The sequence below is a fragment of the Pseudochaenichthys georgianus genome, chromosome 21 (assembly GCF_902827115.2).
Source record: "Pseudochaenichthys georgianus chromosome 21, fPseGeo1.2, whole genome shotgun sequence".
NCBI classification, from domain to species: domain Eukaryota; kingdom Metazoa; phylum Chordata; class Actinopteri; order Perciformes; family Channichthyidae; genus Pseudochaenichthys; species Pseudochaenichthys georgianus.
In genome coordinates this window covers 22693257-22720642 of record NC_047523.1, presented here as the reverse complement: position 1 = coordinate 22720642, position 27386 = coordinate 22693257, and the positions used below count along the sequence as shown (strand labels likewise).

Genomic DNA, 27386 nt, shown 5'->3' with positions numbered 1-27386 from the left:
TTGTCATATATTGTACTTTTTTAATGAATCTGGTTGCTACTCGCCAACCAGACTGAGCAGCAATCTGAGGCTTCTGTTTTAAGGAATAAGCTGCCAACACTTTTTGTAACAAAGACATTAAATAATTTGTTTTTTCAATTTTACCTTCTCTCACAGATTTATGCGTACCCTGATTCTTTACATGATACAAATACATACATCTGTATTCAATATGTATTATTTTATTTACTTATCGTATTTATAGTTTACTCATGTGTTGACTTACCTGTTTGTCCATTTCAAAAAACTAAAACTAAGGCTCAGACAAGTACTGTCATGTCCCATATTACAGATGCATTGGCATATTGATCTTTTATTTCAGAAACTGACACTACAAGAGAGCTATGTTAATGTTTTCTAACAATATTTAATTTATCAAAAAAAATTGTGAAACAAAACTGACTTTTAACAAACCAGGTTTATGGATCTTGTCTTGTAGTAAAGTCCTAAGGTCTTTACTACACCTACCCAATCCTAGATTTAAGGGGGGTGTCCGGTCTTATTCAGCCAACTAACCAGTTTACTTTTGCTGAGTCAAACTGCAGTATAATATAAAAAAGAAATAAAAGGCAACTGTTGCCTACATGGGCCTCTGGATTTTGAACATAAGTCAAATTAAGGCTTACAATATGTGTTGCTAAAAGCGTTTCTAGTGTACAGTGGTTTATGATTCAGGGTCATGGATGAAACACATTTTCTCCACAATATACCAGCCTGGCTAACAAGCAGGTGCAGGAGTGAACGAGTGAAGAATGATAATACTCCATACATTTCTCAAGATAATCAACATCAGGCATAACTCTCAAGTTAGGCTTCTGAATGAATGGCCTGAATTTGATTGCGCTTATACCAACTGCTTATCAAACTAGGGCCTCCTCTGAACTGAGTTCCTGCAGCCTCTCTGTGGTGGATATTGCGGCTGTCTCACAAAGAATAAAGCCAAACTCCAAAGCAGGAAATGAACCAATAAAATGCAAAAAAACAAATGCTAATTATACATAGCCTACAGGAATGGTGAATGAAGTATGAGTATGAATACTTTTTTTTAATCTTTATAAATCAGAACCTTTTATTTCACTGGTATCAAAATAGTCCTCTATAAAAGTTAGATTTCCCCAAATATAACATTAAACATGCTTTTCTTTAATCAGATGCTAATGAAAATAACACAAAAGTAAAAAATCTAAATGGAAACAACAGTAGGCCTACCTCATTCATATTTGAAGAGTTGTCCGTTCGGTTCAGTAAGTGCCAAGTTGCCCACGTATAATGTTTCATCAGTTCTCCTATTTATAAAGGCTGCTGATGTCCAACCCCTAATCGTCGTTTCCCGATACACTTTCGTTTTCCAAACAAGTCAAAAGCCATTTTGTACGAATCGAAACCTAAGAGGGCAGCAACATCAGTGTAAATGACAGATAGTTTCTTGTGAACTCCCCAATGAAACGAAACTTTTCTGAGGGACGAGGAAGTCACTGTAGGATAGTATCTTCCCTTAGGCCTATACATTGATATTGACTTGTAATATACAATAAATGCGCATCAGATACTTGGTGTTGTAAAGTTTGCACACACTGATTTAATGTTGGATCATCATAACAATAATTTGTCCGGTATAATTCATTTTTAACGTAGGATGTGCAAACTCTCCGACATTAATGTCTCCTCTGCGACGCATCGGCAATAAACTACAAGTTATTCCGCCGCACGCTAGATGTTGCTGCAGCCCCTGTGTCCGGTAAACAGCCCTTTGCAGGAAAAAGGAGGGCTCGAAATGCTATCCCTCAGCCTTTATTTTACGGTGTAATTACAGTGCTTAACTGCACTTAAAGGATCATTTCTTTCAACAAATGCCCGTTTTCTTAGGAAGAAAGAACACGGTATGTAAAATCCCTTGTTTATATGCCATTATTCGCATCGTAACATCGCATTGTTAAGGGCGAAGCCAGGCCTACATTGCAGTGCCTGTTCTTCAGTAAGCTTGTGTATTTCTATGCATCCATGGTGTTTCTGGTTTTCAATTTTGCATGCCGATTAGTTTTAGAACCGTTTAACAACACTCGTAATCTGGTCAGCTAGCGTGCGCCATTAACAGGGAAGTGATAAAGAAAATGTGATTATAATCGTCATCATATAATGTTTTTGTTTTTATGGCAATAAAGCTGATAAGACACAGACTTTATGCATGCATGTCTACCCTCAGCTACACCACTTTAAAGCACGATAAACATAATGTGTTTATCCCTTTCAGATGTCCCTATGATGTGTCACAGAATGAAAACCCCGCCCCTCACTCTGTGGTAATGTAGATAGCACCATGTTGGATAATAAAACCAGTGCTAAAGACCAACAGACTGGGCAGTGCTCGGACTGTCGATGTAGCCTTCCACAGCTGGACTCTGACACAACCTCCACTTCCTCCCCTCCTTCCAAGTGTGCATCCTGCCAGGCAGGCAGCAGCCTCTCTAACGGGCGGCGCCCACACCGCCACCTCCGCCTGGACCCTCACAGCTGCAGCCTGTGCTCCAAAACATTCATCTCCTCCGCCCACCTGACCCTTCACCTGGCATCCCACAACAAGGAGAGGAAATTCAGATGTAGCACCTGCGGCAAGTACTTCCATCAGTCCTCCCACCTGATGGCACACAAGATAATACACAGCGGGGACCGGCCATTTAAATGCTCAGAGTGTGGCAAGACCTTCGGCCGGGCCTCACATCTGAAGACCCACCAGCGGCTCCACACAGGCGAGAAGCCCTTCAAGTGCACCTACTGTGACAAGTCGTTCACACAGAAGGCTGGGCTCCTGGCTCATGTTCGCCTACACACAGGGGAGCGGCCGTATAAGTGTGAGCAATGTGGGGCCGGTTTTCGCTCTCTGCCCCTCCTGCTCTCTCACAAGGCTGAGGAAGTGTTGGGAAAGGTCAAACCAGTGCCAGCGCCAGCTCCGGCACAGACACCGAGTAGCAGCGAAGGTCTGAAGTGTGGGGTCTGCTGCCGCACCTTTGTACGATCATCATACATCAGGCTGCACATACGCCTCAACAAAGGACAGCGGCCTTATCACTGCAAAGTGTGCAACAAGACCTTTGTCAAGCTGGATACGTTTGTCAACCACTGTGACAAACACTTGAGGCAGAAACGTGCTAAGAGTGGGGTAACAGAGGTTCAAGACAAAGTTGTTAAACCCCCCATGTTTGTCCCACTCTCCAGGCCTCCTTCTCCTGAATCCTTACCCACTCAGCCTTTATCCTCAGAGGTCATCACGCGCTCCAGAGCTAAAGCAAAGAGTAAAACAGAGCCATGACCGATGAGACTGCATCCACAGACAAAAAAGAAATGTGCCATGACAATTCTGAAAGAGACGAACACAACATTTGAAATTCAATAACTCCCAAAACGTTATTTTATTTGTTATTAGTGTACTTTTTGAACAGACATTTTATTCAAAACAATAAATGTTATAAAATATCTCTAGGTAAAAATGGTAATGCCTATTTTTAGCTCATTAGGATAATTAAGAATTTAAGTGACATACAATGTTCACTCTAATCTTTGAATGTACAAAAATGATTAATCTCAAACCATTATAAATGATGGTTAATCTGTTTCTTGAACCTGTACAAGCCTTTTGGCTTGTAAAATACTTGAACAAAGTAAGAATCATGTAAATTGAATGCCTATTGTAAAACAATATGCCCATGAGAGTAAACCTAAACATAACATGTTCTCCCTTTTGCACCTGAGATCACAAATATCTGTTCATAACAGTTTGTTGTTTCAGATTCCAACCATTTTCTTCAGCCCAATATTTAATACGTTTTAATATATATAATACAGTTAAAATAATGCTCCTCTGTTCATTTGTAGCATGTAACTTCTTTGTTAATCTACCCTTTTGACATGGGTGTTCTGTAGTTCCCAGGCCTTTGACTGTCACACTTCATTCCATCAGCAGCAGCTCACAGCTCATATCCTACTGACCCTGAACTCAACACAAGAGGTTTTAAACTCTTACACTGTAGATCTCCAACACTTGCAGAGAATCCGTCACCTCCACATGGGGAAACTATTTTTCCCAACCTATGGACGGAGAGAAAACAAAAACAAATGAATATCTCTAACAACACCATTTATAAGTCAAAGTCAAGATAGGACTATGGGGAGTCTAATGTATGAGTCACTTTGCACGAGTCACACATGTAACCACAATGTTGTATAAGAGAATCAAAGAATCTACCATCAATGTATCAACATGTTTATGAATAAAGAGATTTCAAAGTGAAGAATAAATGTTTGCCTGGCCCTTTCCCGTTCCCCCTGTGCTGCTGTTAATACTCCAGTGCAGGGTGATGGTCATGTGGCGTCTCCAGACGGGGTTCCTGCGCAGAACGATGGTTCCAGCGATGGAGTCTCCCTCCAAAACTCTGACCGGCCGGTCCAGCATGAACAGAGTCTGCTTTCAGTGCGTTGGCCTGAAGAAAATAAAATTAATAAATAACTTAATACTGTCATGCATTAAAGTGTGTGACTTTTTGTGACACTTTAAGATTTTAACAACATTATTTGCACATAGAGAAATACTCTAGGTGTTGTGTTTTTATTTTTGCAAATGACAAATTCTGATTAGTTAAATTATGTGTCAAGGGCTATTAAAAATACTGTTCAGGGCTCAGGATCATTGCTGTTAGTGAATAAACTATCCTCCACATTAAAACTACACAACATATGATATACACACATCTGTGTCTCTTTCAATTTCATGTTAGATATGAGAAATATTCCAAATCATTTTTAAAAAGCGTAGGTATAACAGGCTTGAGCCACAACTTTTCAGTCTGTATACATTTGCTTTAGTTTTAGCTATTTCAGAAGTAGTGGCTAATTATTATGTGTATCCATGAAAGAAAACCAGACTGTTCCACACCAAAATGAAACTGCCCCTTTATTTCCTGAGAAATGAAACACATGGCTCTATCAGTTAACATATCCAGCCTGTTTTGAGTGGAGAAATTATTTGTATAAAGGGCAAACACCCAGCACCTCCAGGTCTTTGATCTCCAGAGTGTACATGTCCAGGAGCAGGGCATCACAGGGAGCCGTGAGGCAATCGCTGGGGTCGATGAGGTGATTATTGAAACTAAACAGGGCAAAGGACAAATTGAATTTCTGAACACATGTCATAAGATAACTAAGAAACAGGTAAACAACATTAGACTCTGTATACCTTACTAATTGTAATTTAAAGTGTGTACTAATTTGTCTACAAATATTGGTAAACAGTAACAGATTATAAACATGCATTATGTCACAACTGTTACTACTGGTAGCAACTGGTCTGCTAAATATGGACTGCTAAATGGGAAATAAAGTGTATAAAATACCTGCAACACCTTTCAGAACTAAAATAATCTCATGTTACTTGAGACCATCGGATCTGATTGGACTCAATAATTCCCTTCAGTGATTCAGTTTTATTGTGTTGATTGCAAACCTTTACTCCAATTCACCATGCTTTATTCATCAAATGATTTTTGCCTTTTTAGCACCAGGATGTCGCCTCATGCTGTTCCAGTTTTAACCACATCCTGCCCATTCTGGTAACTTTCCATTGAGTATTGCTCTGCACTAACATACCCCATGAAACCTTGAGTCATTTCCTTAGAGAAAAGGGGAATCAATTATTGTCAAATCAGCAACACCTTTTGGCAACCCAAAGCAAGTTTACAAATAGGGTGTAAAATCCTTTAAACACTAATTCAAACGATTCCTGATGGTATCTATAAATGTGGGGCATGTGCATATTTGAAACAACAGGAAACAGCCACCCACACACAGATACAAAAGAAAACAGATCTAGCAGGTCTCCCTTGAAAAAGAGATCAATGATCTCAAGGGATACACCTGGAATGAAATGAAAAAATCTTAGGAATCCTCTTATGCAATACAAAAGTTGTAGTTTACTTATTACCTTATGCTTACCTTATCTTGTTTTTCTTCTCATGCTAGAAAAATACCAGTTAGCGTCAGAGGTCAGCGCTAATTGTGGTTGGAAAGTGACCACTTTTATGTTTCGGGCAACTTGAGGCAACTTACAAAGACGCCAGTTAGTTGCTGCCTGAGACCAGCGGCCTGCTGGTGGATCAGTCACACTGGATCTATTTTGAAAACACAATTACTGCGTACACATTGAGGGCTTCATGTACAAATTGTGTGTATAGTTGTAGAAATGTACATGGTGGGAACTAAAGTTAACTGTGCTTACAATAATGAATCAACAGATCACCATGTGCTTGACATACAGTAACATATTGTGGCATGTAGAGTCGATACAAACAAATGTATTCTCAAAAATGTAGTACTTTTGTGACCGATATACACTTTACTTAAATTAAAATGTGCCACTAATTTGAGTTGTATTGCATTGAAAATGGTTGCCATAGATGTGGCTTCTATTCTGATTGTCACATCATGATCCCTAGCATCACTACCTGGCACCACAGATTATTATACTCAACGATTAAACTTTACATCTGAGATCAAGAACAGCTGAGTAGTGGATCTTACTGAAGAGGAGTACAGTCCAGTTCATAGGGCTGCTCCCAGAAGGCCATCTTCTCTGCGTAATAGCTGTTGGCCTGACATGGCACCAGGGTGAGGGCTGCGGATGAGGGCCACATTACGCCGCCTTCTTCAAGCCAGCAGTCCCTGGCCAGCAGAACTGACTCCACCATGAACTCAAACTAGACCAGAGGGCGGAGAAACAGACACAGAACGAGGTATATTCAACTCTGAGTGGGACTGTGAGCGGAAGAGCATTATGGGATCTGAATACAACTTCAATAAAACTTAAATAAAGCAGCTAAACTAGAACAGATATTACCATTATACCTTGTGTTATTACTTATTATTACCAGTAGGCAGTTTCCCATCCACTCAGACACCAGGATGTCCACCCGCTCTGGTAGATGGATGTCCTCAGCTCGTCCCTGGAGCCCCACCTCCTCACAGCCTTTCTGCTTCTGGTGTACTCGGCCATGGAGCTCGCCTCCACAGCAAACACCTACAAATCCAAAATTAGACACTGCTCACCCTGGGGTTTGTTCCATGTAGCAATACACCTTGTCCAGCAGATGGGAGTATAAGTACACCAATGCAGAGTACCTGTGAGGATTTTTTTTTTGTACATTATACTGAGATTCTGTCTTTCCACATTTCTCATATTTCCAACTTCCTATGGGTTGTTTTTAGATAATTTTGTTGACATTTTAGACATACTTTGAAAACACAGCACATTTCTCTGTTAATCTCCAAAAACAGCCATAAACCTCAGGTTCTTTTTAATGTCCTCAACTCGATCATTAATCCCTGTGATATTTCTCCAATTGTGCCATCGACTACTCTCTGTGATATGTTTTTTACATTTTTTATTGAAAAAGTATCTGCTCTTAGGCTAGCCCACACTAGTGCTACCCCAGATTCGGCTCCCTTTCTGTGCCCTGCTGTCCTCGACCTCTTTGAGCCTGTATCCCTCTCTTCTCTCTCGGATGTAGTCAAGCACCTGCGGCCGACAAACTGCACCTCAGACAGCATTCCCTCTCGCCTTCTCAGAGACGTCTTCGAATCAGTTGGAGCAAGTATTTTATTACTTATAAACATCTCTTTTAGCTCAGGATGTGTCCCAGCTGCCTTCAAACATGCCGTGGTCAAGCCACTACTTAAAAATCTTGACCCCTCCATTCTCGCAGATTTTAGGCCCATTTCCCAGCTACCTTTTTTATCAAAAGCCCTGAAGCGAGTAGTCTACGCCCAGCTGCAGTCTTTCTTAACCGCGCATGGCATCCATGAAAAGTTTCAGTCTGGCTTTAAACCCATGCATACTACTGAAACAGCCCTTTTAAGAGTTTTTAATGATCTGCTCCTAGCCGCCGACTCAGGTAGCCCAGCTGTCTTGGTGCTGTTAGACCTGACAGCTGCCTTTGACACTGTGGACCATAGCATCCTGTTGTCACGGCTTGAACAGTCCGCAGGCATCACAGGCTCTGCCCTTGCATGGTTCAGGTCTTACCTGACAGACCGTAGCTTTTTAGTGCAGCTAGGTGCCTTCTCCTCTGCCAAAGCCTGTGGGGTCCCCCAAGGCTCAATTCTGGGCCCCATCCTCTTTTTACTGTACATACTGCCCCTAGGTTCAATTCTCACGAAACACAACATCCCCTTCCACTGCTACGCAGACGATGTTCAGATCTATCTGCCTCTCAAAGCAAATGTCAACTCACTACAGCAGTTGATGGACTGCTTAACAGAGTTAAAATCCTGGCTGAGCAAAAACGTCCTCAACCTCAATGAGAGCAAGACCGAGGTAATCTTTTTTGGACCCCAACCTCCAGCCTCTCCGGTTGATATTCTGGGCTCCCTAAGTAAAAACATCCTCCCCTCTGTCATGAACCTTGGAGTGACCTTTAATAGCACTTTTAAATTCGACAAGCAGGTCAGCACCGTAGTAAAATCCTGCTTTTTTAAAATAAGACTATTGGCCAAAACCAAGTCGTATTTATCTTACCTGGAAAGGGTTATTAACGCCTTTGTGACCTCAAGACTGGACTATTGTAACGCTCTGTATGTGGGTATGGACCAGGCATCAATCAAACGCCTGCCGCTAGTCCAAAACGCAGCTGCACGTCTCCTGACTGGCCACAAAAAGCGTGAACACATCCCCCCAATTCTGGCCTCACTACACTGGCTTCCAGTCCGGTTCAGAATTGATTTTAAAATCCTTTTATTTGTATTTAAAGCACTAAATGGGTTGGCTCCGGCCTATATAGCTGAACTCCTCCAGCGCTACACCCCAGCCAGAGCTTTAAGATCTGCTGACCAGCTGCTGCTGGTAGTGCCTAAGACCAGGCTCAAAACCCGAGGGCACCGAGCCTTCGCACCAGCTTCTCTCTGGCCTTCTAGTTAGAGTGGGGTTACGACTCCTGACTGTTCCATGTGTTGTTTTTATCTGTTGTGATTTATTGTGATGTAATGTGTTTTTATGTGTTTAAATTAAATGTACAGCACTTTGGCTCGACCAAAATCGTTTTTAAATGTGCTCTACAAATAAAATTTGATTTGATTTGATTTGATACTTTGAGCTTTAAAATATACTTTCGGGAGAAATTCAATAATGCAATTATGAAATAATGTATATTAAAGTGTCAAATGTGGTCTAATATCAAAACCCTTTGTTTTACCAGCTGACAAGTTGTTAATACTTAATGGGAAATTCAACACATTTTACACAGTCTGTTTCATAAGTAACCCCCCCCCCCCCCACTAGCACTACTGTTTACATTACAAAAAAGGGGGCGTGCCAGCTGAGCGCAGAACAGGCTGATGATGCCAGTCCCACAGCTGAGGTCCATCACCACCTTATTCCTCAGAGGAGGGCTGTTGCTGAGAATAACCTGTCTGTACGCCTCAGTGCGCCTCCTATCTGACAGCATCTCCAAGTGAAGCCTCTGTGGGATAATAAAATAAAATAAATAAAAAGTGATAAGAAGATACAGTTATGATGTGTGGATTTGACAAGTTAAATATGTGGAATACGTAACAAGTGATTTTAGTAACAACGTATCGGGATCAAATTGAACTATTAAGAATGTCCTCATTGTAAAACTTTCTGTGCATTTCATCTTAGGAAAATCTGATCGGCAAAGGTTTGTAAGTGAAAAGCTGAACAGCAGCATGTTCCATCTAATTCACATATCTATTCTGGGTTCTTCCAACATTGTTTGTGAATGTCTTCAATTTCTGAAACTCTCTGAATGTGTTCTTAAACACACCATATGCCCATAATGACATGTTTAAATATTGACCCATCTCACATCTTGCAGCAGATTCTCCACCTTCTGCCCTCAGGTTGGAGGTGTACTTTTGCACTTTGTACTAAATGCAATTTTACTCATGGCAAATTGCAAACGCTGTTTTTGCTTGTACTTGTCGATAATAGAATGTGTTGCTGCCGTACAGTTGTGGTTGACGTTTATGTTATGGTCATGTGTACATTATGTTCCCCTGTTTTAATAATGTACCAGAATTGCAATCCGGGCACAATAAAGATGTATTAAATTGAATTTTATTTGCATAACATGCATAACAGTGTGATCTTTGAACGTTTCTAACCAGGGTCCCATAACTGCCAAAGTATTCCTCATCTTGCCATTGGTCCTCCAGAGAGGTGTCCTCCTCCTCCTCCTCCTCCTCCTCCTCCTCCTCCTCCTCCTCCTCCTCCTCAGCAGCAGACGCAGGTAGCAGGCGGGGACATACCGTGCACGACCCCCTGCAGCTCTGCCCACCACAACTCTGAATAAGTCTTGGCGTGCACGAGCAGCTTGTCCCCGCTGCGGAAACTAAGCTACAAGACAAAAACAGCACAATTATAAATACCCGTCCGACTTCAAATTTTCCGGTACAGATATGCAGTTATTAGACCAGGCGTCTGTGTCGGTCTATAACCTGGTCGCTGCCACCTCCAGTGAAATTAGACAGGGATACTCTTCAACAGATGCATCATCATCATCCTCTTGATCTGCATGTCTGACGGCGCTGAATCGCCTGCTGTTTGGTTACCTGAAAGAAACAAGTGTTAACGAGGCCACACGGTGCATCGATACATTAAGACTGAATACTTTTGTGAAATGAGCAGTTATTTATGTTCACAACACTTCAACAGAATCAACACTTCCTGTTTTGACGTCAGTTTAAATTACAGTGCCTAAGTTCAGGTACTGTCGGACACATTGTTATCATTACTCGAATCGAAAATATACTGACATAATTCACGAGTTTCTATTCTAATGTTAAAAGTAATGAAACATAAATATTAAATAGCTCATGTTTAACATTCCACGTAAAATGTTTTTCCTTTTTAAAAAAATATATATATACATATAAGTGTTTGATCTGGTTATAAGTAACATCATATAATGCACATCAAATATTTTCTTCATTTTGTCACAAAATAGTTATATTCCAACACTCTATGCTCTTGTTACTGCAGGCTAATTAACATATGAAGCATTAAAAGTAAAAGTGTATCATGGTGACTTCAAACCATAGAAACGGAATTTTAGAGGAGCACCTGAAGGCAGCACTGTGCTCTGGATTGGTGGGATAGAAACGACTTGATTGTTAAAAACTCTAGCACACAGAACGGTTACACAAAGAATTACTACTGGTTTTATTTTTCTCTTTTTTATTATTTTTTGAGTAGCATTAGTGCGCTTCTTAATTTTGAAAGTATTAACACCTAAGTCATTTAAATACAAATGTATACTTTAGTTATTCATTTCAGTCAGCGGAAGGTAGGAGCTCGCCCTTACCCTGCCACCAAAGTTACATTTCAATTTATACTATACAATTATTTATTTTCCCAATTTTTTGTGGATAAAAAAGACATTTAAGCACACTTGTTGTTTCTCATTGAGAACAAAGAAACAATAAAAGACACAGTTAACAGTATACAAACATAAACAAATATTTATTTTCATTTAATAAAAGACTCAACATTGAACAAAGCCATGACTTAATTAGGCATATATTCAGTGTGCAGCTCCAACAGCTTCATATTTCACACTTTATCTCATCACCTCAGTAGATCAAGCGTGTTTATTTAATTCAGTCTTCTGAAATGTGTGTTTTCTTTTGCTGTTCAACACAACAACCAACATTAAGGAGTTCTTGCCAGGAGCATGTCACACACTCTTTGTTTCAACTGTCTTTGACTTGAGGAAGGGCTTATGCAGCACATCATAGAGTCGCCTTGCCTGAAAACACAAAATGCCAACATGGTACTTTTAGAAATGTTCCTTATGCCAGCTGTGTATTTATACCACCACGCACATGTATTTTAACTCACTTTTTGGGGTCCAAGGCCTGGACAGAGAACCAAGTCTTCCTTAGATGCACTGATGATTCCTTCAACAGACTGATAGAAATCACAAAATACATCATCCCAAAAGGACAAGATGAATTCAGAGTACTCCATAAAATCAGCCTGTGGATATGCCTGTACATATTCACTGATTGTAGTGTAGCAGCAATTTGAGGAGAAATGTTCACTTAAGTGGTACTCACTGAGAAAGTGGACAGTAGGGTAATGGCGTCGGTCTTGTTTATGGACTTCACAGTGGTGAGGCAATCAGTAACCTTAAAACAAACCAATCAAATCAGAAGTGCACCACTGTATCCAGTTCAGTCCATAACACTGTAAGGTCCTCCGTATTTTTTTAATTGACAAAATTGTCAACAAAAAAATAGCAATGGACTACACATTCTTTAACGTGAAGACTTAAATCCACACACCTGCGACAGATAGTTTTTTTCAACTTGCTCCTTCAGTAAGTCTGCTGGTTTCTTTTCATATGACTTGTATGTTTCCAGGTAACGGCCGGCCTCCTCTGGACTGTCAAAAGAACACAAATATTACCTTTGTTTATTTATTCTTTTCTAATTGTATTATGAGGCACAGTGTTCCCTGCTCAACAGAAGCGGGCACATTAAATAGAGATCTGTTGATCCTGGTTCGAACCAAAAAATATAATAAAACATATCTTATAAATGACACAATTAGATGCTTGAAGTTTTAAAGAATGTTTAAAACCTCCTACAAACTTAAATTGCATTTCATGACACATTAAACATCAGAGTATCAGTCTTTATCTTCTTATTGAGAGAAGCATTTTAAAACTGTTTCCAACTATACTCTTCTCTATGTATTAAGAGTGTTACTGTTCAGTCCTATTGGAAATCTGTTGCAGGTCGTACCTCCAAGCCAAGATCAGAGTGCAGTCAGCCATGATGCATATGCGAGCCAGCTCCTTCAACGTATGATGAGGGTCTTTCTGTAATAAAAAAACAATGTCAGAGAGAAAAACACAAATGCAATCTTGAATCTTTTTTAATTGAATTTATGTATAAAGAATGAGAAGGTTTTTGAAACACATCTGTTATTCTTTTTTATACAGCATCTAGTATTTCACATGTATGATTTCCTTCAATACAGTACTCTGAAAACTTTAGAATGGAATTACATTCTGTTAGATAATTGTACTGAGTCAAAAGGAAGAGGGAGTACTCAACTGATGCAAAGTAGTCAAATACCCAAGAGAGCTTTAGATCAACGCATTATATTGCCCAGAACCTTTTTCTTCTCAAAGCAAAGCACTTTTAGCTGTAACTTAACAATTCTGACTGAATTATTATAACTTGTCAATGTTTTGATCACAAACCCACTTTTTGCTTACCACATCTACTTGAACCAGCAACACTCGCAGGGTGAAAGTCTGTCCAAGCAGTTTGAGACGATCGTGGATATAGTTGGGATTGAGATTGTGATACCTCAGACTTCAAGACAGGCCCCAGCATCAGTGTTTCAGCAAAACAGAACAAGAGAGAATATTTAAATTAAAAAGTTGTATTTTGCACAATAAATTCGAAAAAGAATGTCTCCTCTACACAAACAACTCTTATTAGTCTCACATACAATATACACAAATATACTCTTCTTGAGGTAAACAAAACACACCTGAGAAAGAGAGCACAAGTTGTCTGGCCCAGGATGTAGTCCGGTACGGCCTCACCAAACTCCCAAGGGACACTCCTCACAAACTTCAGGATTGGATTTCCCCTCTGAATTGGTATCAAAAAAAGATGCAGAGGGATACTTACTGTTTAGCAAGCAAATAACAAGCAGGAGAACAGTCATATTTCTACAATAATGGGCACAGTATCAACAAACTGATGATTTGAGTAAACCTTTTGACTCTGTATGGTAATGAGTGTGTGCAGAGGGTGAATGTATGGATGAGGAGCTGGTGTTTTCATTTAGAAACCTAATACATAATGTTGCATTGAGCCAAGAGGCACATACATGTTGATGCATACCTGCCGGGGACTGACAATAATGCTGCTCCCAGACCCCACTGGTTTTGGCCCCAGGTTTAGGCTTGGATATGACCTTTGACAATTCCCCTCTTCCTGGTGTGTGCCATCATCCACCTGTGTCTTCTCGCAATTCTTAGATCCATCTGCAGTCCCTTTAGCAGGGTCCTGAACTGTTTCACATAAGCCTGGGGCAGAACGCACTGACTCTGAGTCACTTTGCTTCAGATTGCTGTCTCCATCTCCTTCAGTCCGGAGCAGTTTGGAGGGACCCACTCTTTGAGGAGGACCAGCCACACTGCTTTTACTCTGGACGACATAATCTGCATAGGAAATATGCTGGTCCACTGGTTCATTGGCAGGATTTGTTGAACATGAATTTGATGCTGAGGTGTTTTGTCCTCCTTTAGACGAAGCTTGAAACTGCGGCTTTGGCTGGAACACAAACAAATGAAAAATCCTGTCAGAGGCTCGAGAATTATGGAATGAGTGGCTAACTCGGTTAGCAATTTAAAATGTAAGGAATGTACTAAAAGTAACGTTAGTTAACAGATGAACAACTAGCTAGCTAATTTCTAGATGCTGTACAAAGTTAAGTGTTGCTAAATACAGACCGGTGTTCTTTCTTTGGTGAAAGCAGAGTCATCCAGGTTGATGTTAAACCGCTTCTTCATGTTTTTTAGCTGCTTAATGGTTTGTTAGGTAACACCATAGATTAAAGCATGCCACTGAAGTATATTTCATGCAATTCTCGAAAACCACTATCCTCTCGCTTTGAGAACTACTGACACGGAGCTGCAACAACAACATTACCACTTCCGATCCGATACCTGCAGAATAAAAGCACACACAAATATTAACTGACTGGACAACTTACATTTAGCACAATCTATAACCATCTCATCACGTTTATTTTTGTCATTTTAACTATCAGAAATACATCTTGATTAAATAATGTTTATTTCTGGACCAGGGTATCAAAACCAGCAACACATAAGGATGATATAAATATCAAAATGGTGCATCAAAACCAGATATAGGCTACATCCATGTATAGGATATACTTGATTGACACTGTATATTATATAAAAGAATAAACAATAACGCACATCAAGACAAAACCAAGAAGTAGACATTATAGACCCACCGTTTTCTACAGTTAGCTAACGTGGATCGTGTAGTTGTCAAGGCGACAGTGAGTGACGCCGCCATTCAAACCACGAAGCATGGCATTTCGGGATACCTTTTCCATCATGGCGGATAAGGTTGTAGGCTAACGTTAACGGTTAGCATATTCAACCATTGTTGTTTTTTACACATTGCGGGACTGCATACTTCTGGCATTTTAAACACAGGAACTACTTCTACCGAAAACAACCTGGGTAAATATATAATACAGAATAGACAACTTTTATGAGCAAGCGAACTTGCTTTGTTGAAACAAGAGGCGGCTAAAAGTCCTAGCACACTAGCTTGCTGAATAGCTACTAGCATGCTAACGTAGTAAGCAGTAATGGTGATGAGCGAGTGGATCGCCGATTAGGCCGCGGCGTGCAGGCAGCATGTTGTACTATAACAGCTTGCCCATTTGGTAAGCGTGCAATATAATTAAGGTTTGAGGAAATACCAGTGTATAAAGACGTATTCACAGCCATTATTATCCTTATCCAGCTGCATTGAGCTATGAGTGGATGTTAACGCTACTTACGGCTTTGCAGGCCCGGCAGTGATCAGCGTTATCTAACGTGTTAGTGTCTGCTGCTGCTTGAAACTTTTTTCTTTTTGCTTCCATTATCCGTGCAGCTTTGACCCAAGAAAATGAAGTAGTAATTTAATTCAGATTTAAACACTGTGACATACTGTATCGAGAACAAATGGGCTAACTTAATGTTATCAGACGTTACTTGAAATGCAATATAGCATTTCTAAACGTTACCTTTGATGGCTAACGTTAGCTTTAGCATTAACTGAAGCGGTAACGCTCGGCACCTGGATGTTTGGCTACATAAGCTGACATGTTGGCTACTTAAAATGTCAGTGTAGCGGTTTTTGTGTATGTAACTTAAGTAATTTGTTTCTGCAAATACATATCTTACGTGATTTCAGTGAATTGTGGGTATGTGGCCTCTTCGCTACTGTGTGTGAGTAGCAGTGCTTCTCTCATGTTTGTATCGTAACCTGATCGCTACTAAGCAGGGCCAATGTATTATAATTCTATATCTAAGGAAACTAACGTACATATTTGAGTGAAGCACACAGGCTTTGGTTAAAATGTGTTTTTTCAAGAGTAAATTATTATATTATCCGTATTCACATGATAGTCTTTCAGCAGGCACAGCGCTTTGTGGATAGGTGTAAGGCCAACAGTATACATGTTATTCAATAACATATCTTATGGGATATCTCAGTCAACTTTGAATGTGGTTTCGGAGTAGGTTTTGATCAGTATTTTTAAGGCATGTATTTTGACTTGGTAACCGCAACTGCTTATGCATTGTAAAGATTGGTTTCACACATTGTAATCTCTCGAAATAGTTTTCTGGAAACTAACTGAAAACTGTGTTTACATAACTGTGAAATCAAAAGCAAAGTCTAATCAGCTAATCTTTTATCTTACCAGTTGTATTACGATCTTTGATATTTGTGCTGAGACATACTGTATGATTAAAAAGCACTAGGGTTTTGTGTTCAGAGGCAAGCTTCCCTATTTTGCCAATTGTTGGTCAACGGTATGTGGCTGAAAATTAAATATCACATTAATTAGATGGTGTTGATATCAATGTTTGTCAGGAACTTCTAGAGGGGTCATATAAAACAGAAGTTTAAAACAACTGACCTGTGATAAATCCTACCTTCATGAAGATGTAATGTTAAGTTTTTGTTATTTCTTTTGTAGAGAAGTCTTAATTCATCTTCCACTTTGCCTGCTATATCTTGTCCTTGATTGGCTTGGCGTGGTTAAAGCAGACTGAACAACCCCTTTAGTAGTTCATGTAAGGAGCATGTGGTTACTTGCATTTGTCACTAGCATGACTATTGAATATATATATATATATATACATTCATCTTTTTATGTTGGAGCTGCATTATTTTTTGCTTAAGTTTTAAACCTTTTTGTTTCCAGTGCTGAGTGAGGGACACGCACGGCAGTGATATTAAGAGAGCCTTTGAGAAAACCAGGGGCAGCAGCACAATGGAATGTGCAGTGGACATCCCCTCAGGTGAGTGATGCATTGTCAATTACATGTTTTCCACATTTTCTTTTAGTTTCTTTTAGTTACCCTTCCACCCCCCAAACGCTTGAGCTGTATTTTTTTACCTCAATGTTGGAAAGGCTTTACTGTGCATGTTCTTTTTTGTTAAAGGTCCCATGTCATGCTTTTCCGGTTATACCCGTCCCCTTGTGTGTTATGAAGGTTTTTATGCATGTAAACGGTCTGCAGAGTCAAAACCCTCAAAGTACACCCTGTAGCGAGTACAACTCTAACACAGAAAATACCTCCCCAAAACGCCTCGTTGGAGATACGTCACTGTCCATTGATTCTTCCGGGTAACTCATGATGTCATGCGTTACCCGAGAACCAACCGTGGAGCCATTACGTTACGTCCGCTGAGCCGTTGTGTTAAGCCCCCGCTGATTGGTCCAAATTGACCAATCCACGGACTTCCTCACACTCAGTGCATGCAGCTCTGCTGATTTCTCCTCCCTGCTGCAGGCTGATAACAGACAGTTGGGATCGCGGCGAAATTCTCTCTGCAGACCCATTCTCAGTGTTTATCAACCTTTTTCTTACTCAATATCAAGCCACACTTATTGTTTTTACTTCGGCTGTGACTTTGTGTGTGCTCAGGGTGAGTTTGGCTGTATTTCGCTGTGTATCGCTAAACAAGGAAATCACACCTCCACGGAGCTCAGCACGATTCACAACGTCCCGACTGGTCCCGACCAATCGGAGCACACTGGGCTCACAGGGAGGGCGGGCGGGCAAGAGCTGTATAGTGACAAGTTTGTATTTTGTTTGTCGAACGCACTTATTGTAAGTCGCTTTGGATAAAAGCGTCAGCTAAATGTAATGTAATGTAAAGGAGCTGCAACGAGCCGTTTAGTGGAGAGAGTGAATACTGCTGAATACACATACTTTACAGAAATGCTGTATGCGAAACCAATGTTTGTTTGGAAAATTGCACAGTATAAATCTATTCTAGTAGACCTCAACAATTATGATCAGTGGAAATGGCCATGACATGGGACCTTTAACATTACTGCAAAGAACAAACTATAGGGACTCTACGTAATAAAAAAAAAAAAAAAAGAGTCACACAAATATAACAAAGTTTACCATGCCATATCTTGCTATGGGTATCCTATCGGCATGTGCTGTTTTTTCAAGTTGAAAGTGTAACTGAGATCTGCCAAATGTCTCTTAGCCGTTTAATATATAAATGTAGCTCTTTGTGTACCTTAAACATTTTGCACAGGTAAATGTATAATTTAATCTACACAAGCTTTTATAAGGAGCCAAACTAAATTGCTAATTTTATTCACAGCACAAATCAAATATCTTGCTCTAAGTTTTGCACTTTTTATGGATTTGCCAAATGCTAATTTATCTGAAATACTGGCCATCCTGTCTCCAGGTGATGATGAGGCCCCGGAGAAAGACGACATAATTGCCAAGGAAGGGAATGATCCGCCACACAAGAAAAACAAGAAGCACAGAAAACACAAGAGCAAGAAGAAGAAGAAGAAGAGAAAGGGGGAAAAGGAGAGCAGTTCAGAATCTGGTGCTGAGTCGGATGTAGAGCCAACACTACAACAGAAGCCCCTCAGAAACACCAGAGCCAGGTCTGTTATTTAAGACATTACATGTTTTATATTCTGTGTAATTGTCTGGAATATGTTTTTTTTTGAAAAATTCCCTGTATTATCTAGGGAGATTTGTCTTAGAAAAGCCACCAATCTCATTCAATGGGGTTCTTTTTTGCCTAAATAAGATTTTTGGATCCCAAAACTATAAAGGAGAATCCTATTAATTTGTGATAAGCATTTTTATAATTAACAACTAAGAAAACCATAAAATGTTTCATTTTCTTTGTTTTTGCAGTGCCAGAATAGCAGCAGCCACAGGAGTTGGAGACCAAGATGGGCTAAAGGAGGAGGGCAAAAAGGATGTAATTACAGGTAGGAGTCCCTGACACAACCTCATTCAATTACTTTGTTTTTTCATAATAGTTTTTGATAAAAAATAAAAATGTTCTTGTAGCACGTGCAGACATGGAGGGAGATGCAAAATCCAAGAAACACAAAAGACATGCTGCAAAAAAGAAGAAAAAGAAGAGAAGGAAGGATGAAAAGCAGGAGAAAAAATCCCCATCTCGATCCCCATCTGAAAGCAGCTCAGCTTCAGGCTCTGAGTCTGAAGGTGAAGGAGAGAAAGTTTCTGCGGATGTTAAATACTCTCCAGCTACAGCATCTGACCTGCAAGAACCAATGGCCAAACTGGTTTCAAAAAGCAAACGAGGGGAAAAACCTGAATCAATTGGAGTGAAGAAAGAGGAGTTATCAGGAATGGATGTGTCCCCATCTGCGGGGAAGGACTCGAGCAACAATATATCAGATATGAGTGTACGGTCACCCTCCGCATGCCACGATGATATTACCCAGACAGCGACTGTTCAGGTTAAAATCGACGGTAGTCATGCTGATGGTACATTCAGCCATGCACATGAACTTCCTGACATTATCCCTAAACAGGAAGGTGCCACCCCAAGAGATGACCCAAGCCTGAAAGAGCAGTCCAACTCAGTTCAGAAGACAAGGGACAGGGATGGCATTTCCTCTAGGTCTCCTTCTCCTTCCAGGGACCTAGATATTAAGAGGTTGGGGTCAGGTCATAGTCGTTCACCAACACCTACTCCTATTAGGGAGCAGGCTGATGGGCAAACAACAGCAGCAGCAGCAGCGACTGCAATGAAAGACCGGTCAAGAACTCATTCCAGGTCAAACTCTAAGGAAAAACAGTCCATAACTCCTCTAAAGACTCGGCAGCTGTCCCAATCTCAGTCCCCTAAATCTAAGAGGAAGTCAATCTCTCCCAAGAGAGCAGCCCGCCAGTCCCGGTCTACCTCTCGCTCCATCACCCCGAAGAAGAAGGTGTCAAAATCTCCAAGGAAGTCCAAGTCCCCTAAATATCGGAGAAGTTCATTGTCTGTTTCTCCAAAGCGACGCAGAAGTTCTCACTCACCTAAAAGAAAGGTGTCCCGATCCCCTAAACGGGGTGGGCGCAGGTCCCCCTCTCTATCCCGATCTCCAAAGAGAAATCGGAGGTCCGAGTCACGTTCCCGTGGTGGAAGGCACTCCAGGGCCTGCTCACCTAGACGAGGTGGTGCAGTTGGCAGACGTTCAAAGTCGCGTTCCGTCACGAGAACTCGTCGCTCAACTTCTAGATCAAGACGCCCTGTTCGTCGCTCCAGAACACGTTCACCGGGAAGACGTGCAGGAGGTAGGCGCTCGAAAAGTCGATCCTTGTCTCGGCGAAAGAGGTCACCACCCCCTAGAACCCGCCGATCACGCTCCCGTTCGACCCGCAAAAGCAAGCGCGCTCGGTCAAGATCAGTTGTAGTCCTTAAGCCCGGTCGACGTTCAAGATCCAAGAGTCCCCGCAAACAGACCAAATCCCAAACACCTCCCTCTCGGAGGCGCTCCCGTTCCCCTGCCAGGAGAAATCGTTCACCACCAAGGTCTGGCAAGCGCTCCAAATCTCGCTCGTTGTCTCGAAGGCATCAGTCAAAGTCAAACTCACCAGTACCTATCAAGAATAAGTCCAAATCTCCTAGGAAGGGTGGAAGAAGGTCAACGTCTAAATCCGCCTCAGCAGACTTGAGCAGATCTAGGTCCAGGTCTAAGTCAAGTAATGGGGGGTCTGACAACTCACCAGCCAGATCTGCGTCTTCCTCTCCTGTCAAAGAGATAAAGCCTTCCTCTCCTGTCAAAGAGATAAAGCCTTCCTCTCCTGTCAAAGAGATAAAGCCTTCCTCTCCTGTCAAAGAGATAAAGCCTTCCTCTCCTGAGGCAGAGCAGACAAAAACTGAAGGATTATCTGCCACAGCAGGTCAGAGTCTTTTCCTTGCTTTGTTTAAAATGAAAATTGACGTTGTTCCTAAAATTGCTCTTCACTTAGTTCCCAAGAGTGTGAGCCTACTGTTGTAAAAAAAGTTAAATTCACTTCTATTCTCCAGGAAGAGGCACATGATATTTGCATATTCATTTGACTTGATCCCACAGGATTTAGGAGAATCAGAATTGCTAGATAGCATCTTGCACTTTGTTTGCTCAGTTTACCAATCAGTACATCTTTATTTAATACTGGTCGTGTAAACAGATATTTAAGTATAGATATCTGCAAAGCTGGATCTCGTACCCTCAGTTACTTGTTTCCTTAAAATGTTCTAACATGTCTTAATATACCATGTAGGTGCTTGGAAACCAATGCCCTCAGCAGCTGCCTCCATCCCCCAGACTGAGAGTCCCTCAAATGCGTTGCAGGAGCTAATTCAGATGTTTTCTCCGAACCACGACAAGGAACAGATAGAGGATGCCAGCTCATCCAATGAACAAGATGTTTCCAAGTCCAGATCTGGATCTCGAGAACCCGGCACTGCCCCAGACGTGTGCGAGGTTTCAGAAGGTTCAGATGTAGAAGCGGGTTCTTCCTCTCCAGTTAAGCAAAAGTCACCCTCACCTACGGATTGCAGAAAACTTCGCTCAACTTCTTCACCCCAACGATCAGCATCCAAGTCTAAATCCCGAAGGAGGCAGTCTAGGTTTGTTGTGTGTGTGAATGTTTATATGTGCCCGTCCCATATATCAAATCCAAGTTCTCTTGAGTTCGTAAAGATATTATTATTAAGACCTTATAAAATTAGACTGGAAAGGCATCTTATTGCAGACCCAATGCTAAGCCAACTTTGTAGATGTAATTAAAAGGTTCAGATGATGCATATGCTTAATTACTTATCAGACTTATAATTCCCATGTTCTCAGGTCCAAGTCTCTTGTTAGGAAAAGAGATTCTGTCTCTCCGTCAGAAAGAAAGAAACGGCGTTCCAAGTCTCGGAGTCCCACTCGGCGGCGGAAGTCACGCTCTACCGGGCGGCGCAAGCAATCACACTCCAAGACACGGCCCAGAATTCGCCGCTCCAAGTCTCGATCTCCAACGAGAAAGCGGCGTTCCCGCTCACCCAATGCCCGTGGGAGAAGGAGGTCCAAGTCCGCAGACAGAAGCAAGCGATCCAAGAGCCGCTCCACAGGCCGGAGGAAAAGGTCGGTGGACAGAAGCAGGCGTTCAAGGTCTCGCTCTTCTGATCGCAGACGAAGGTCTAGGTCGAGGGGCCGAGGGAGGCGCCCGGTGTTTCGAAGTCGTTCATTTGATAGGCGAGACAGGTGGAAAAGGGAACCCAGCCACTCTCCAGTTCTAATTCTCCGCAAGCAGCGCCGCTCAGGATCCCGTACACGACGCAGCACCAGCAAGACTCCTCCACGCCTCACTGACCTGGGTAAATAACTTTTAATAGTATCTATGAGAATCACACATTACATTTATCATGTATTCATGGTCCAATTTGTGTATAATATTTCTAAAGGTTTACACTGCTTGTATGCTTAACTCTATTTATTTTACTTATCTATACCATTTTGCATTACCCCCTCCTCTCTTTCTTTTAGATAAGGATCAATTACTGGAGATAGCCAAAGCCAATGCTGCTGCCATGTGTGCTAAGGCGGGGGTGCCCATTCCTGAGAGTCTTCGGCCGAAAGCCATCCTCCAGCTTCCTCTACCCACTCCATCTCCCACCCCCCTCTCCTTACCGCTACCCTTACCTCTCTCAATGGGCATGGGGATGGGGATGTCCAATATGTCAAACATGGGTCAGATGGGGATACCCAATATGCATGGAATGCCCAACATGTCAAACATCACCATGTCTGCCGCTATGGCAAGCATGACAGCAGCTACTATGACCGCTGCCTTGACCAATATGGGTGCCCTGGCAGCCATGCCTCCCCTTGCCCCGCTCCCTACCATCACTAACAAGCCTCCCCCATGTCTTGCCCCTCCACAACCAACCCTTAACATGGACCACATCGTGGAAGCAAAGAGGAAGGTCACTCAGCAAGCTAACATTCACACCATCAAGGAGCTTACTGAGGTGAGTAGGGGGCTGTATTTGTGTTTATTATTGAACACTGATTGATTATACTTTTGTAGTAATAATATTTACATGAAAGAATATTGAAGGAAGTCCTGTGGGTCTGTTATTTTTGGGTGTTTAATTGCACAGTTGTGTTAAGTAAGAGTAACTGATTTTTTTTTTTGTGATTTTGTAGAAGTGTAAGATGATTGCAAACAGCAAGGAGGAGATGGCCATTGCTAGACCCCATGTCTCGGATGACGAAAGCTAAAACCGCAAAGCTCTCAAGGTAACATTTTCAAAGTGAATTCTTCCAGTTCTTTGTCTGTGACCTTGTCTTTGTATTCTATTCAATCCATTTTGCTCATTTTTATAATCACTTGTGCTCTGCATATTAAATAGACAAGTTTTAGTTATAAGGAAATGAAATGTTCAATGTAGACATTAAATGGTGACCTAACTTGACCCTTTCTTTCTCATTGTCTGCACACAGCCAGTCCCCCCGACTGAAGGAAAATATAACAAATGCTTATAAAGGAGGACTTACCTTCATACAGTTCTCATTGGCAGCCAACTGCCCTGACTGAGTCTCATACACCAAGAAGAAGAAAAGTACCCATGTTGTCACAATTACAATATAGGCGCGCCGTCACCAGCCACTGCCCCACCCAAATCCCCAGTTTGTTTCCGTTTTTGTGAGAGAGAAAGACTCAGACTGTCATCTGTGAGACCACTGAGTTAACTGGACACACTGACATGTTGTATGACTGCATAGTGAGTCTCTGTGTGTGAATTGTTAGTCCTGTTTGTGTATATAGTGACTTTCACCACCTCAGTGTTGCTGCTCATTTAAGCGGTCACTAACTAAAGAGGAAACAAACCAAACTAACTAGTGGCGCAAGTGTTTTTGTATAAGATTAGTTTCTCTAAATGTATTTTACTTTGATCCTTTCTTAAATAATTGTGTTCAGTGGGGACTGCTTCCTTGTTCTTCTGCATTCCCCTCAGCTATCTCTAGTCACTGGTTTTATAACAGAATAATGCAGAGGAAGTGTTGCTAGATCCCCACATGTGTTTTCAAAAGCCTGAGTCTCCAGGCCAACAGATTGACAACATGTTGCGAATCCTTGTACAGGGCGTCGGATCTGATTATTTTTGAAGGAATGGAACAATTGAATTTATTGGCTGTAAAGAAGATTTGAATTCATCATCTTCATTTACAACACATAATTGATTCGGTTAGCACTGCCCTGGGTGTGATTTTCGTTTCCTCTATTTTTAATGGCAACAACCTAATCTTTGATCTCTGGTGTTTCATTTGGGCTTTGTTGGTATTGTTTTTTACTTAGAAAAATGGTTTGCTGTATATTCAATTGGAAATTTCATCAGCCACTTGTAACAACAATTTCCTAACATGCAGTGTTGTGTATTGTTGCACAGCAATATTATATATGACATGATTTAAGATGCACAAAAAGATGCCATGATAGCGTTTTAACGACCTTTGGTTAAGGGCAAACATTTGAAAGGTCTGTATTTCTGTCATTTGTAATCTGATTTTGATTTGAAAGCAATGCTGCTTGATAGTGGTCTTGGAGATCCCAGATATTTGGATTTTGCCAACAGAACAGAACCTCCAATTAATCCCAAATCAAGATCACAATTAAGATTAGATTGACGAGACAATGTCTTGTTTTCTGACGAGAAACCAGATGGGTTAAATGACACTTCCCTTACACTTTTTTTCCCTTTCTAGTTCACACAGTGATTTAAAAAATGATAAACAATAGGCTATGTTTTATAATTAAAACATGGTTAATATCAGGGCTTTTTAAACAGGCACACATTGTAATTCCTGCATCTGGGGTTATAGAGTATTCAACTCTATAACCCCAGATGCAGGAATTACAATGTGTAATGGTTCAGTTTGGGATAGGCTCAACTACATACATTCTGTATGTAGTTGAGCCTATACCAAACTGAACCATTGTTTAAATTCCTTATGTATTAGACAATCAGGTTATTTGTCTCAATGCTTTTTGAAAGAAAAAACTACAAAAAACCCATTTAAATGTAAACATCTTTACGCATTGTAGTTGGTGCAAAACAGAAGAGAAGATTTTCAATGTGCAAACATAATGATAATCTCCCCTAACCAGCCGTTTTTATTGACACATCAAACTCATTTAATATCTGCTTTACTTCTGAATGTTTTTGACTGGCTTCTAGTAGATCTTCTGCATCGGGGTGAACTGGGTCCATGTTTCACACAATGCTTTTGTCCCATTAGATACCTGAAGAACAAAGACAAACTAGGCGCTTTTGGGAAAAATGTCAGGGATTATGTTTTAAAGAATCTTCCACTCATTTTCATTGGAGAGAGAAATAATTCTTTATTCTTCTGTGTGGACCTCCCACGCCCAGGGCTGGTAAACTGTGGTAGATAATCTGTATTACTTTTTTGTCAAACTGTAACTTTACTGACTGTACCAAAATCGTTTTTGAGCTGTTGAATTGATTCCCTGAGGTAATCTAGCTATTTTATGACCGAACATAAGAATACAACGCATTTTAGGATTCTTTTTTTTGGGGGGGGTTCATTTGAATACGACATTGCCTGCATTGTACATAGATGTGTTGATGATTATTAAAGACCTCAATGATCTGTATAGACATGTGTATGCTGTGTTCACCTAGTCAGTCTTATCATATAAGACTGAATATCACTTGGAGCCAGAAAGACTATTTTAAAACAGTTTTTCAATCAAATCAAGTTTAAGAATATTAAGCTTATTATCTGTTAAAGCTAAAATGTGCATTAAAAATCTCACCCCGAGAGCTGTTTTTCCAAATGACCTGCCAATGAACACACATTTCTACATTATCTAATAATAATCCAAGTTACTAGCTGAGCTCGCTGACAACATAAATTACCTGCTCCAAACTGTCACGATGACGAGTCCATTTCATGATCAAACTGTTAATAATTCTCAATCCACATGGAGGTGTAAAGTAGATTGTGTGTCACAGTGCATGAGTTTCCTTGGTTTAAAATTAGACTGCGCTGCCAGGTGTGAATGGGGTCATAGAATAAATGTAAAGTGCAGTGACATTGGCCCGGTTATATATTGCTCAGCAGTGAGCGAGCAGCTTTCAGTTCTATAATTGAAAGCCTTCACAGCGAAGATGAATCCCAACAGCACAACCTGACTGTACAATTTATTAATTTGCAAGACTGCTTGCGCGTGGGCAGTTTGTGTGTTGGCCTCGCTGAAAGAAAGAGAAGATAGATGCATATAAATACATGTTTTTATATGAGTGTTTGAAGTGGGCTGATGCCAGCATCTCATTTTCTATGTGCTGGGATAAGTAGAAAATCCTTTCAGAAAATGTTGTAGCCAGAACGTCTTGTAGTTATGAAACCATCCTACAAGTGGTGCACTTTCCCTTTGTTTCAAGTGTAATTTTATTATGCAGGTACGAGTTAAATGAAGGAATTTTGGATCCTCTCCAACACAAGTTTTCTTTAAATCCCTATTACTTAAAGCTCAAAAAGAATGTTAAGGAGCAGAGGTAAAGTATAAAGGACTTTGACACATGATGTAACCCTCAGGAATCAATAAATGTATATCTACTTCTAAACACTTTATATTCAGGTTATAAATGTCTGATTTACTCTGATGGTTACCATCAGAGTAAATCAGACATTTATAACCAAGGCTTTTAATCTGTGGATTTGCTGACTGACCAGGGTAAAAAGGTAGTTTCTGCCTCAGTCTTCATCATGGGGTTTAAACATTTACATAACAAATATAGTCAATATATGTTTAAAGGTCTTTCAAGAGTTTTGACAGTGATTGACACTTTTTCGTTCATATTGCTGTTGAAACCAGGTTAAGATTGAATTGTTAGCTTTCTGCCGATAGTTTTTCTCTTTAAGATTTAACAAGTAGGAAGGTCACATTCATTGTTTTTATTCCCCACATTATCTTAAAGTCTCTTGTTGAAATGAAAGGCAAGCAATTCTGTAGCTGCAACATATTTATTTGGGAAAGGTGTCTGCATGACAAGTGATTAGCATGCATGTCTGAAGTTGTGTCATCTCACAAATATAACGTTAACTTGTACTATAGTATATGGGAAAGTAAGGGACTATACATAAGTTATTGAGTTGCAGATACATTGAATCTAGTGTAAAATAAAGTAATACATATTTTTTAGGGTTGGTTTGC

At 40.7% G+C, this 27386-nt stretch overlaps 5 protein-coding genes across 9 annotated transcripts in view; 2 read left to right on the top strand and 3 right to left on the bottom strand.

Moving 5' to 3' along the window:
• sacs2 (sacsin molecular chaperone 2) overlaps positions 1–1300 on the bottom strand; it is a 28457-nt gene extending 27157 nt beyond the window's left edge. Inside the window, 1 exon segment of the mRNA XM_034110707.1 lies at positions 1249–1300. The gene's annotated coding sequence lies outside the window, so the exon portion shown is untranslated.
• Positions 1301–1526: 226 nt separating this feature from the next.
• On the top strand, positions 1527–4358 carry LOC117466548 (zinc finger protein 708-like). Its single transcript, XM_034109865.2, has 2 exons — positions 1527–1919; positions 2291–4358. Exon 2 carries the CDS (start codon positions 2357–2359, stop codon positions 3344–3346), a length of 990 nt encoding a protein of 329 aa, XP_033965756.1. The 5' UTR covers positions 1527–1919; positions 2291–2356; the 3' UTR covers positions 3347–4358.
• Positions 4359–4411: 53 nt separating this feature from the next.
• LOC117466549 (protein arginine N-methyltransferase 2-like) lies at positions 4412–10199 on the bottom strand. Its single transcript, XM_034109866.2, is given in 7 exon segments — positions 4412–4514; positions 5083–5179; positions 6136–6197; positions 6607–6782; positions 6954–7063; positions 7066–7102; positions 9372–10199. Coding segments are annotated over 7 exon segments (648 nt in total). The 5' UTR covers positions 9525–10199; the 3' UTR covers positions 4412–4501.
• Positions 10200–11541: 1342 nt separating this feature from the next.
• ercc1 (excision repair cross-complementation group 1) lies at positions 11542–15180 on the bottom strand. 2 transcript variants are annotated; one of them, XM_034109863.2, is made up of 10 exons: positions 15110–15180; positions 14577–14792; positions 13966–14397; positions 13607–13710; positions 13326–13425; positions 12847–12923; positions 12385–12484; positions 12157–12228; positions 11939–12007; positions 11542–11846 (listed from the first exon to the last, which is right to left on the bottom strand). In XM_034109863.2, the coding sequence occupies exons 2-10, from the start codon at positions 14634–14636 to the stop codon at positions 11775–11777; spliced, it is 1086 nt and encodes a 361-aa protein (XP_033965754.1). In that variant the 5' UTR covers positions 14637–14792; positions 15110–15180; the 3' UTR covers positions 11542–11774. The 2 variants fall into 2 exon arrangements, with proteins under 2 accessions (XP_033965754.1, XP_033965755.1); XM_034109864.1 differs by having other exon boundaries at positions 15072–15116.
• Positions 15137–25819, top strand: sona (SON DNA and RNA binding protein a). 4 transcript variants are annotated; one of them, XM_034109860.2, is made up of 10 exons: positions 15137–15227; positions 17087–17183; positions 18601–18808; positions 19068–19144; positions 19227–21074; positions 21438–21786; positions 22007–22518; positions 22688–23172; positions 23351–23443; positions 23648–25819. In XM_034109860.2, the coding sequence occupies exons 2-9, from the start codon at positions 17156–17158 to the stop codon at positions 23423–23425; spliced, it is 3582 nt and encodes a 1193-aa protein (XP_033965751.1). In that variant the 5' UTR covers positions 15137–15227; positions 17087–17155; the 3' UTR covers positions 23426–23443; positions 23648–25819. The 4 variants fall into 4 exon arrangements, with proteins under 4 accessions (XP_033965751.1, XP_033965749.1, XP_033965753.1 ...); XM_034109858.2 differs by having other exon boundaries at positions 15209–15344; XM_034109859.2 differs by lacking the exon at positions 15137–15227 and adding an exon at positions 16865–16955.
• Positions 25820–27386: the final 1567 nt, after the last annotated feature.